Raw genomic sequence first — 13,186 nt, 5'->3', positions numbered from 1 at the left:
CAAAGTTATCTGTGACAGTTTGATCTGAAATCTTTTACTTTCATATTTTCTTTCATATTTTCAAGGTAGAATGTTAACATCATTGACACTGAAATCAATGCCATCATTATAGGTCGTGTGAAGGGCTTGAATATTTGTTGACTAAATATTCGAAAATCACATCTCCGTTAAAGAAAATAAACATTGTAGTAAATAAGAAAGAAAACAATGACTCGATGATGTCATACCTAGGCTCGTTCAAAGTCTTCAGGCTTGTGTGAAACAACATCAAATACGTGATATCTCCCAAGTAGATCGGCTATCAGAACAACAAAAAAAGATCAAATAACCTGTTGCGAATCACTGCAAGAGAATTTAAAATTGCAGTTAACGACCGAATCGGATTCATATAATCCGATACGGGTTTTAAAAATGCGATTTTCCAAAACTTCTTCTAATCCAGCATGCATAACTCAGTAAATCGCGTTGACTTCACTGACATGCCGACAATCTTCTCCTAATAAAATTGTAACCAGGGACGGGAATATGGGACTGCGTGGGAAGGGGGCGGGGTATATATTTTTTGATATAGCTCAGGAATTTATGCGCGCAACAAAGGCATTGAAGACTCGCCCCAAGTGCGGTCATCTGAAAAAGTTAACTTTCTGTTGCTTGCAAGTGACGTTTTATTCGTGTCGCTACAAAATGCAGACAGTAATGAAACGTGATACCTTGTTATCTTTAGCTGGACCTGAGATGTCCATCGCTGTATCGTTTGCACACAGTGCTGTGGGTATTGACCGCAGCTGTATGTACTGACTGTACACTAGTGTCTAATTACCGACGGTAGCAAGCTGTATGTGTATTTTCTGGGGTCGATGGTGGTGTCTAACACTTCTGTTACACCTCATTCGAAAATAGGTCAGATTACCGGCATTAGACGTTTCCTTTTTTGCACGAGTCTTCACACCCTTTAATACCGTTTCCGTTCTTCCGTTCTTCCGTCTACCCCTTCAAGACGATGGACAATAATTATTCCATATTTCTAGGATTTCTTGCGTGATATTGTTTAGACTTTATATACTATTGTCAAATTGATGTGTTCGAAATATACACTATAAAAGTGTCAAAATAACAAAGCATCAGAACAAGTGTCGCTACGCGACGGCACGTATTAGTTTTGTGTACGTGATTCCAAGTAGGCTTACTATAATCTAGAAGATATGAGTGATTTGATTGGAAAAAACAAATTCCTTTTGGACATACTAGTAAATCATAAACTTCAATAAATGCCACAACAAATATTTTTCAGTTGCTGCAAAACAACTACGTAGCCAAATTCATGTAGGTCAAAGAAAACTCGTACAACATACATAGTGAACAAAGTGTTTTCATGGGACGCTAAGTAATCCCGCTATGCAACCTTGTAAACAGATTTGTGTAGAGCACTGGTGGTGAAGAGACTCTAGAAAGTGGAGTTCACTGTCTGTTTGTCGAACATGTATTGTTTTCCACTTCTTGTGATTCTAGTGGCTTCGCAGCTGCCGTGCCTTAGCGCTGCGTCTATATCGACAGATACAGGAGATACGGATGGCGCAGTTAGCGTCGATATTTCAGATGCACTGATGAAACGCATATCACATTTAGAGGCCAAGTTGGAGAAGATTGAGATAGAATTTGAGAAGGTAAGTGGCCTATTACATTGTTATGTAACAATGGAGACGTGTCCATTCGAATTGCACTTGTAAATTAATCAAGTGGGATGACAAGAAAGGAAACACGTGATAGCTAAGATGAAAAAAACTTTATCCAGTAACGATTTTTGTTGTCGTTGTTAACCTGTATCCTTGCGTTAATAAGATATTCCAAGGGCGTAGGAACCGGGGGGGGGGGGGGGCTGGGGGGGGGGGGGGGCCAGCCCCCCAGTGAAAAATATGGGGGGGCGGAAGTATCGTTCCGCCCCCCGCTCCGCAAGTCAGAAAACCCCTTTTTCATTTCCAAATGAGAAAAAAATCTCATTTGAAGCACCAAATTGCATCTAAGGCCAGGTGAAAATGCAAAATTCTTTACAAAATGGAGTGGGTATTGAAGTGTGCTATATTGTACCAAATTGCATCTGAGGCCACCTGGAAATGCAAAAAAAATCCAAAGGGGAGGGGAAACCCCCTCCCCCAGGCCGGCCAACAGTCTTCAGCCCCCCCACTCAAAAGTACCTTCCTACGCCACTGAGATATTCACAAATGAGGGCACCCCACGGAGTTGCATATCTCATCTCATCAAAATCTCATTATTGAATAAATTCCGTATGAGCTACTTAATAGAACTTCCACCACTTGACTGTTGACCTCAGACATTATTGTAACTGTAAATTTGGATAATATTTACTTTTTGAAGGTTGCAATTCTATTCAAATTTGTCCTTGTATGCATAGCAAAAAGTCACTTTTCGATTCAACTCACCTTTGACCTCTCATTCTGAAGGTCTTCAAGGCATAATTTCCTAGCACTTCTTTCCAAACTTGAAGAAATGATCTTACAAATATGGCCAACCGATCAGCCAAATGAAGCCAATACGCGCGAACAATACAAGTTCACTTCATCGTTAAGTTTATACCAACGTACGTAAGAAATATTGTCGTGTAAAATATGCGCGTGCTATTGCGTACGTGCAATGGTTTCACATTCTGTGTTTAAGAAATAAAGAAGGTCAAAATTTGACCGAAAATTCCAGTTGGGACGTGCAGTTTGGAATCCCATCATAACTAATCATATTAGGTCTATTAGTATTATGAGATTATTATTGACTGGCAGGTAATCAGAAGGGCGCCATCGATATCAAGCATGATTTTTAAAACAAATAAAACAGCAACGAATTTGGACAAAATTGATAAAAATCGATCAAAATGATTAATTTTGCCAAAAAATGAAAGTTCTCGAATTCCAGATGGGATGTCCATAATGTAATCCCATAGCTCTTAAGAGATTTTCTTGATACTAAAAGTAGCAATTTATGAAATATTCAAGGTCTAAATATTAAATTGATATTTAATATCTTGGCTATCTTTCAAAAAGTAACGCATTATGAGGTTATTATGGACTGGCAGGTATGTGTGATGTCCATTTTTGAATCCCATAGCTCATAAGGGACTCTCTTGATCATAAAATTGGCATTCTATAACATTCTCAGGGTTTAAATATGAAATTGATATTTTATATCTTTTCATTAAATGTTGGCTATCTTTCAAAAAGGAAAGAATTATTACATTATTATGGACTTGTCGGTAATCAGAAGGGCGCCACAAATCTCACGCATGATTTTGAAAAGAAATAAAATAGACACGATTTTGGCCAAAATTGATCAAAATTCTACAAATTCCTTAAATTTGGCCGAAAAATGAGAGTTGTCAATTCCAGATGTGATGTCCATTTTTGAATCTCTATAGCTCATAAGGGACTTTATTGATAAAAAAAGTGGCTTACTATAAAATTTTCAGGGTCTAAATATGTAATTGATATTTAATATCTTTTCATTAAACTTTGGCTGTCTTTTAAAAAAGGAAAGAATTATTACATTATTATAGACTGGCAGGTAATCAGAAGGGCGCCACCGATCTCACGCATGATTTTGAATAGAAATTAAAAGGTCCCGAGTTTGGCCAAAATTGATCAAAGTCATAATGCTATAATCCTTACAAATTGATTAAATTTGGCCGAAAAATGAGATTCGTCAAATTCCAGATGTGATGTCCATTTTTGAATCCCATAGCTCATAAGGGACTTTCTTGTTAATAAAAGTGGCACTCTATGAAATTTTCAGGTTCTAAATATGAAATTGATATTTAATTTTATAAATGTTGCCTATCTTTCTAAAAAGGAAAGAATTATTACATTATTATGGACTTGCGGTAATCAGAAGGGCGCCACCGATCTCATGCATGATTTCGAAAAGAAATTGAAAGGTCACGAGTTTGCGAAAATTGATCAAAATCATAAGGCTATAATCCTTACAAAATGATTAAATTTGGCCGAAAAAAATGAATTTTGTCAAATTCCAGATGTGATGTCCATTTTGGAATCCCATAGGTAACGATGGGTTTTCTTGATATTAAAAGTGGCATTGTATGAAATTTTCAGGGTCTTAATATTAAAATGATATTTAATCAACCTATGACCTTTGTTCTTTGTTTGAAGTTTGAAGAATATCGACCCGGTCTATTATGAGGATAGTTTGACACAAAGATGCCGATGTAACAGACAGACAATCACACACACACACCCACAACCTCCCCTGCAGATATTGAATTCCGGTCAACTTCGATCACCCTAACAAGGGTGATCCCCCGAGACTCGCTCCTCTAGGAAATTATCTATTACCATTGCAACCGTTGTCGTGGAAACCGACATCAGTGGTAATCAGTGATGATGTTACAGCGGCAAAAGCTCTAGAAGCTACTTTTGAAGAAAAAGTCGCCCAAGAAAGAACCTGGGCACGAAAACCAAACTACCAAACGACTGATCCGCTCTCAGCCTCAGTCCCCTTGCATCGGGACTGTGACTGTGTGATCATCTTCGGGTGTGCATCACCATTCCCCTCGACAGGGAACAGATACTACACATGATCTTAGCCAAAAGGCCGAGAAGGCTCTAGATGCTATACTCTATCAGCCAAGGCAAATGGATCCCCGCGCGTATGAACGCGTATAAGTTGGCTTTATATATGAACGCGCTGCAATAAATGATATTGTGAAAACTGACATATGCAGACGATGAGTAAGAACTACAGGAGACTTCGATCTAGTGTCTTCGGCGTTATACAAAATCTTGGCCGTAATAGGAACAACTGACCAACCGACTGCAATATCTCATCCTCCCTATAGAAAGATGAGATAAAAATCATGAAGTTATCGTAAATATATCATCTATCTATATAATATTATGACGTAGAGTCTTTAAATTCTCATTCCGTCGCAATACTCTACAAGTACGTGGAACTAAACATTTTTTAAGGACCAGAATTGGGTTGACAAAACAGATAGTTTCAAGTGACTTGCATACTATAAAAGTAGATTCGCTTGGACAATGAGTGTCGACATTACTTCCATTTGCTTGGTAGCCAATAACGGTACATACGTGGTAATAATTTTCCTTCAGAGTGGATGTTCTATTTATCACGAAATATTTTTCTATCAAGAAATAAAAGTAACGTTTTGACTTTTTAGTTGAACATCCACTTTTTTTTCCATTTTTAATATCGCTTGGACAGTTCATGGCACTGGAATATAGAATCTACTCTCGTCTGATACTGTTAGAATATTAAATGTTCCTTAGAGTGATTCCTCAAACTGAATAACATTTCTTGAAGATTAGGAGGGTTGTACCGTTATTAGTTAACAGTCCATGCAGTTTTTACCTAGTAGGGAATAAAATATGCGAATAGTGTTTAGTTTAGAACATTACCGTTGATTTAGATATATGAAATTACACACGCACATCCACACGCTCGCACATGCAAGTCACATACACGCACATCCACACGCGCGCGCACACGAAACCAGAGAAATATTACAGATTGTAGCTCATACTTCGAAATTACAATGTAAACATTGTAAATATGTTATCGCATTTATTTTTTCTTTCTGACCACTTCGACCTTAGAATGAAGTAAAAGACCATTTAAATTCTAATAAAGGTGATGCAATTGAAGACAGTGTTAGAAATGTTCGAGGTCGCAGAGACGCAGGAGATGGACTGCAACAGTTACCAGGGCAGACAGGTAAATACTGGTAAGAGTTATTGTTTTAGTTTTAGAAGCTTTCTACATTTCTTGTGGAATAACTTTGTGGAATAATTTCTTCTAAAACTGATCTGACGTACCATTTTATTAAATTTAATAAAATGGAAACATTACGACGTCATTGTTAACTGCACTACGTCATTGGAAACTACCCTACGTCATTTGAAACTCGACCACGTCACTGGAAACTCACTATGTCATTGGAAACTCTACCACGTCATTGGAAACTGCATCACGTCCTTGGAAACTGCACCAAGTGGTTGGGAACTGGGAATCAAACTGTTACTCTTGCTGGAAGATATCCGAAACAAGAAGTAACCTCGAAAGGTTTAAGACTCCCAGCATGGATAGCAGGCTGTTAATAAGGATCCACATAGTACATTATAAGTACCATACCACAGTTAGAATAGTGTACATCCGCAAAAAAATAAGATGGGTGACTATAGTGCCTAAAATTATCCAAATGAAGTCATTGTTTTTGCATATTTACAGATATCAGAACCTTTTTTTCCTGCTTTTATGCTAAGGAGACTAAATCAAAGTACAGATGGTGTGAAAATAAGGAAGATTGAAGGTGATACAAAGCAGTTCTAGAAATACTTTGGTTAAATGTCGATATTACTCCGGAAGAGCAGTCAGAAGGGTTGGAGTTCAATATGCTAAACTTGCTCCTCTTCTAGCTCAAAATCTAAACGGTCATTAGATAGAAATTTTAAATTGGGAAGATAGACGAAGCTCTCTTCTTTCATGTGGTGGGTGTAGGATGTGTCAGTTGGAAAATTGTATACTTAAGTTAATTTAGTAAGTCAATGGGATTAATTAATTATGGTAAGACATACATAATGACCTTTTAGCTCACAGGGGAAGGATTAAGTAACTACACACCATTAATACCTAAGCCAGTCGATGAATAGCCTCACTTATATCGTTGTTGCAGTTTGCGTTTCTTATTTTCTTGCCGTAGATGGCATACCTGGTATAAACGGCTGCCCGGTAACCGTAACGCCGTTCTCCATCGGTGGATCTGCGTGTTTATTCTGCCCTAGCGGTCCTCGTGGGGACCCTGGCCCCTCTGGGCCACCGGGCAGAGATGGACGAGATGCCTTAGGTAAGGAGGGGATGGGGCATGAAGTGCTGTGGAGGGAGAGCATTGCGGAGGTTAAATTAAACTTTCTTCAGCACTTAATTTTAGAACTCAAATTACGTAGAATATTTTCTTTCCACTAAAGTTGTTAATGAAGAACATTGCCTTTCCATGTTTTGCTTCTGCTCTACTTGGATAATTAATATAATTTCATTTTGTACTTATTACGTCACAAATCATTGTTATTCTTCCTTCTTGGCCTGCCAAAAGTGACAGCATTTCTCCCAAATACACTAGAATTTGAAAGAAAATGGGCACTCAATGTACATCCATGCTCATACCTCAACAAACCCAAATTTATCGTTATCCTCAAATGGTTTCAATCCATATTATGCAATCTATAATATCCCCCACCCCTCCACCCCATTTATACTTTCCCGTACAATTCTGGAAAATAATTTATGAGGGTCAGAAGGTCAGGTCAGGTACTTTAGTTCATTTTGAAAGATTGTTAGTACGATCAATTTTGAGGTCAATACTGATGACCTTTGAACAGGTCATACTTGGTATGTCGTCCCGTAGTCTAATACCCCTTTATCAGTATCCCCTCTCACCCCACCTACCCCTTGGTCAGTTCCCTTCTCACCCCACCTACCCCTTGGTCGTCAGTTCTCCCTCTCACCCACCTACCCCTTGGTCAGTTCTCCCTCTCACCCCACCTACCCCTTGGTCAGTTTCCCCTCTCATCGCACCTACCCCTTGATCAGTATCCCCTCTCACACACCTACCCCTTGGTCAGTTCCCTTCTCACCCCAACTACCCCTTGGTCGTCAGTTCTCCCTCTCACCCCACCTACCCCTTGATCAGTTCCCCCTCTCATCCCACCTACCCCTTGATCAGTTCCCCATCTCATCCCACCTTCCCCTTGATCAGTTCCCCCTCTCATCCCACCTACCCCTTAGGTCAGTTCTCCCTCTCACCCCACCTACCCCTTGGTCAGTTCACCCTCTCAGATGAAAGGGTCATGCAGTTTCAACTCAGTCAGGAACCTTTCTATGATACTAAATGCGATTCATAGAAAGTCTTCTTTTTCAAGGAAGAAAAAAACCTTTCATTTGGCTCTTTTATTTTTGTAAACACGTAGCGATCATCACGCCAGGATTTCAAGAAATGACGTCATCGCAAACGACTCACTTTTCAGATAATCCGAGACATCACGCTAACACAACTGGAGCTGTCTACGTGAGGTGGGGCCACAAGGAATGTCCCACTTCATCGTTATTGGTGTATAGTGGTAGGTACAGTGCAACCCCACATTATATTCTTGGCTAAAGTTAATTAACCAATTTATTTAAATAAATTCGATTGAGTTTGTCCGTTGACGCAAAATCCGTACTACTTTATCTAACTTCGTCGGACACCACAAGCATACATCTATAACCATTGATCAAATGATACGCGGTCCAAGAGCACAGAACGTAATAGATGGCGACATAACCGTATTTAAAACTTTGACCTGGTTAATGACAGTGTGTCAAGTTGTCAACCACTTATGTGGATACATCACTTGCATCAATGAATGATGTTTATGTCCGCGTTCCCTTTTATTGGAAAGGGACAGTAGGGGAGAGAGATATGAGAGATTGGAGGGATGTGAGAGGATGGGGGGGGGGGGAGGTGTACAAGGGAGGGCAAATAGGGAAGTTAATCACTGACAGAACTCCCTTGCAAAACTATGGATAGTGAAATCCGAGGTTGTTGCAGGCTCTACGTTTTAAGACCATGATCACGTGATTCTTGTTATCACAGGTATTGCTGCAGGCGCATTTCGTGGTGAAACCGGAAATGGCGCCAACCAGCTCTGTTTACCGAGTGATCCCGTCTATAGTGAACCAGTGGCTGGTGTGGGAGCAAGCCGTTCGTTTCTTTATGCAATAGAGTACCAAATCGACAACTTCCCTACTCTCAGCGACCGTTCATGGCATGATGTGCCATGTGCGGTTTGTAAAGCGCCGACGAGATTCGCGCAACTCATGATACCAGGAAAGAACCTATGTCCGTCAAATGAATGGACGTTGGAGTATCGCGGTTATCTCATGGCTGAACGAGCGCACTCCGTTCACCAGCGCTCTATGTACATTTGCGTGGATCAAGAAATGCAGACCATAGATCGAACTCACGGCTCAGCAACTGGTGCACTACATGCTTTGTTAGATCTCGTCGAGGGCAGATGCGTATCCAGTGGTGGAGGGCTTCCGTGTGGTCCTTATGTAGATGGCTACGAACTCACATGTGCTGTTTGCACCCAGTGACTTTCAGACATTCCTACGCATAACTTTGTAACTTTATTCAGCCAACTGGGACAATTTTATACTGCTTATACCACGCTACGCTGTCCTCCTATATCATGCTTCAAAGCACTCCTATTTGAATGATTTCCTGGTGCCTGAAAATTGATTGCTTAATTAGCAAAATTGCTGAAATTTGTTTGCATCTTAAGGCGAAAACTTCATCCTCATATTGCATCGCGTACATTTATGAATTTTATAAATGCATCTGGCAACAGTAGAATGAATGATGTTATCAGTGCATTTCTGTATGATATTTTAATCACTTTATCCTCTTTTTCTACAAAAATGATGCATTTTGATTGGAATTGAAAATACAGAAAACATTGACAGCTATTACGCAAACATTTCCAAATGTATCATCAGGTTTCAAGGATAAATAAACAACAAGATTATAATAGCATAAGGAAAGTTTTTTTTTTACTGTGATCCAACTATCTTGAGAAGTGTTGCCAATCAAAGTAGTTAACAATCAATCAAACATATATGTAGTTTACATTCGTTGCTCTCGGAGTATCCCTTTAACAGTATAAACAGTTCCTTTATCTTTATCTGATATAAACAGGATAATAATTCATATTGCTGAAACTGTCAGTACGAGTGCTTTGAAGGGTGACATGAAAGTACTGTGTATGAACATCGTCCAAACTGGATATTTCAGTTAAATTTTAAATGTTAACTTTATTAGAGATGTGTTCAACTTATTTTACCACTAAACGGGCTAAAATAGTTCCACACAAAGAATCAGTTCTTTTAATATCAAAGTTCATCTAATAAAGAGAATACTATTCCTAGTTGGAAGAAAATAATATATAATATTTTGTTTGTTTTTGGAAGGATTGGACTCACTGTGCATCGATACAAATTATAATCCTAATGCTTCTGAAAAACATACATTGCTAAGAAAAGATACACAAATATTCAAATAGCTATTGTGGATGTGAGACTAAAGCACACAGCAGTACTACAGTAGACTAGATGGTGTGTTTGTTAGGACAGTGACAAAATGATTAAACTATGACGTTGATAGTTAGAACTTAGACTGTGGTAGTTGTGTGTAGACAGGTTTATGTGGAACTAACAATCTATTTATGGCTGCTCTCTTATAGATTTTGTGTGAAGTTTTTAAAAAGTGTATATAGAGCTGTGAACAGAGTTGAGAAGTGTTTTCAAACTTTCTGGGAGACAGGTGGTTTGGGGGGGGGGGGGTGGACCATAGAGAAAGGAAACTCACAAATCATATTACTTAGAAATGGTATTCTGAATTTCTAAATTTATCGTGGTATTTATTAATAGTGAGGAATGGGGAGGAAGGGGGGGGGGGGCTTCAAATACTACATAGACTGACAAGGCAATAATTAATCGATATAATTATAAATGAAGAAAAGCAAGGCACTGGTACATTCAATTGATAAAATATAATCTTTTGTAATGCATGTTGTGGGAAAATAGTCACAGGCACTTCAAAATAAGGCAGCAAAAAATTTGAAATGATGTGATGAATATTTTGAGCAAAGAATATTACATTTATAACAAAGAATGATTAACTTTGCAATGATCAGTTTCATGTTTTGGTATATTTGAATATTCATTATTCATAAATCAAACTCACTTTGAAGGAGATAGTTGGGAGGAAAGGGGAGGAGGTGGGGATGACAGGAGGGATAGATGAAGGGAGGGAATGGGCATGCCACACAAATTCAACACACTCATTTCTGTTCTTGCCACTCCCACAATATGAAAAGTCCTCCTTTCAAAAGAAACCATCTTGAAACCACTATCCTATAAACATATAATTCAGTTTTAGGCAGTGTAACAGAATAAGGTAACATCTACTTATTACTTTTTCTAGTACCGTTTGCATCTACAAAACACTCTTTATGATTTGCCACTTGCACTGAAGCTGTCTTGCGCCTGCCCTACCTCCAGCCCCCCTTTCAAAAACAGAGCATTAATTTAAGAAAAAAAAAAACTAAATAAAAAAGGAAATGAAGAATGATAACAAAAGGCGCACTCACTCACACACACACACACTCACGCACACACACACACACACACACAAAAAAAGGCTCTTTATGTAATATTAGACTTTTTTTTAACTACCATTCTGGGCTTATATTTAACATTTACTGATATGATCAAAAACTGAAGATACAGCAGAAGATGCCTATAGACTAACTGGTCTCTCTTAATACCTTTGATTACATGAGACCAGCTCCATTAAGTGGATATACCCTTCCTTACTCCAGGAAGTGGATATACTCTTCGTTACTCCAGAAAGTGGGTCACAGTTGATGATCTGTGATGTCATCAGGATAGCAGGGTGGGATTAAGCTGGTGCAGGGCCTATATCATTCGTTTTCATCATTTTGCAGCGGCTATGACTTCAGTTTCGAATCAGTTTCAAACCATGTAAATATGATAACTCATCTAAACATGAAAAAAGGTAAAGGTTACTAAACCTAACACGGTACAGGTTATGTAGGTTCGTCATACAGTTGATGCATAAACAGCTATTGTTGGCTCTGGGGGTCAAGGGTCATTTGAGATCAACAGTGTAAATTTCTGAAAATCTTGTAAACATGTTGACCCATTAATTTCTTTTTTGGATGAACTTCATACTTGTGTGTGGATCCTTGTTTAGTGCAAGAACTTTGTTGGTCACATAACTTTAATATCTTGTATCCATTTTAACATTTAATGTTCTTATTTTGAAAATTGGCAAGGAATCGCTAATTCTGTTGGCAGAACGGTATTCTTATCAGTACAGGTTTGTCCTATGTACCAACAAGTAAAAGTCATTTGTATTGCCCTCAAATATGCTAGAAAGTCAAATAATGGTCAGGTACCATGTTCAAATTCAACAAGCTTTTTGCCACTCTCAAAGACAGTTAATTGTCCAATTTAAGCTGTCTCTGTTTCTGAGAATAACTTGATATAACTTTATAACATCAGAGTGATATTGTTTTAGCATTTCTTAGCATGCTAAACTTTTGGGCAATGCTGATGAACTTTAGCTATTCCTTTGAAAGCCTGTGAACTCTAACAAAATGGTTATAAAATCCGAAATTTCGAGCAATGCTTTCGTGTCTTTATTGCGTCACCATATGCGTTACTATTACTAATGTTGTCCTGGGTGGAAGGGAGGGGGAAGCGGGGGAAGGGTGGGCTGCAGGGAAGGCTATGGCGTACCTATAGTTATAGCATAATGGAATAGAAAAGGCATTACATTTACTGACAATATTCCCAAACTAACGAGAACGGAGGGGATTGTTGGAGGTGCGATTGGACCCACTTTAATATACAAACCAATATGATGACGGCAATCAGTCGGTTCAAGGGGTGAAGCCTAAAGCATTAAGTGTCCACTTACCTGTCCAGTGCCAGATTTTGGTCCTACCAGGGGTCAGGTGGAAATGTTTCTCATGCCGGATTAATCCCGCGGGTCTTCTATGGACTACCACTTTTGCTCTGACATATATCCTCTACAAATTTATCTGTCATTTAGTCTTGAAGAAGATCCTGCTACGATCGAAACGTCAGGCCAATTATCTTTTACACACAAAGTTATCTGTGACAGTTTGATCTGAAATCTTTTACTTTCATATTTTCTTTCATATTTTCAAGGTAGAATGTTAACATCATTGACACTGAAATCAATGTCATCATTATAGGTCGTGTGAAGGGCTTGAATATTTGTTGACTAAATATTCGAAAATCACATCTCCGTTAAAGACAATAAACATTGTAGTAAATAAGAAAGAAAAGAATGACTCGATGATGTCATACTTAGGCTCTTTCAAGTCTTCAGGCTTGTGTGTGAAACAACATCAAATACGTGATATCTCCCAAGTAGATCGGCTATCAGAACAACAAAAAAAGATCAAATAACCTGTCACTTCAAGAGAATTTAAAATTGCAGTTAACGACCGAATCGGATTCATATAATCCGATACGGGTTTTAAAAATGCGATTTTCCAAA

The 13,186-nt window shown here is 38.6% G+C and overlaps 1 protein-coding gene across 1 annotated transcript; it reads left to right on the top strand.

The window, feature by feature from the left end:
• The first annotated feature begins 1,294 nt into the window (after positions 1-1,294).
• On the top strand, positions 1,295-12,279 carry LOC139965281 (uncharacterized). Its single transcript, XM_071967487.1, has 5 exons — positions 1,295-1,664; positions 5,634-5,751; positions 6,737-6,880; positions 8,001-8,150; positions 8,666-12,279. Exons 1-5 carry the CDS (start codon positions 1,479-1,481, stop codon positions 9,166-9,168), a joined length of 1,101 nt encoding a protein of 366 aa, XP_071823588.1. The 5' UTR covers positions 1,295-1,478; the 3' UTR covers positions 9,169-12,279.
• Positions 12,280-13,186: the final 907 nt, after the last annotated feature.

The sequence above is a fragment of the Apostichopus japonicus genome, chromosome 3 (assembly GCF_037975245.1).
Source record: "Apostichopus japonicus isolate 1M-3 chromosome 3, ASM3797524v1, whole genome shotgun sequence".
Classification (NCBI taxonomy): Eukaryota; Metazoa; Echinodermata; class Holothuroidea; order Aspidochirotida; family Stichopodidae; genus Apostichopus; species Apostichopus japonicus.
The sequence above is the reverse complement of the archived record's forward strand: the minus strand, read 5'-3'. Positions and strand labels throughout refer to the sequence as shown.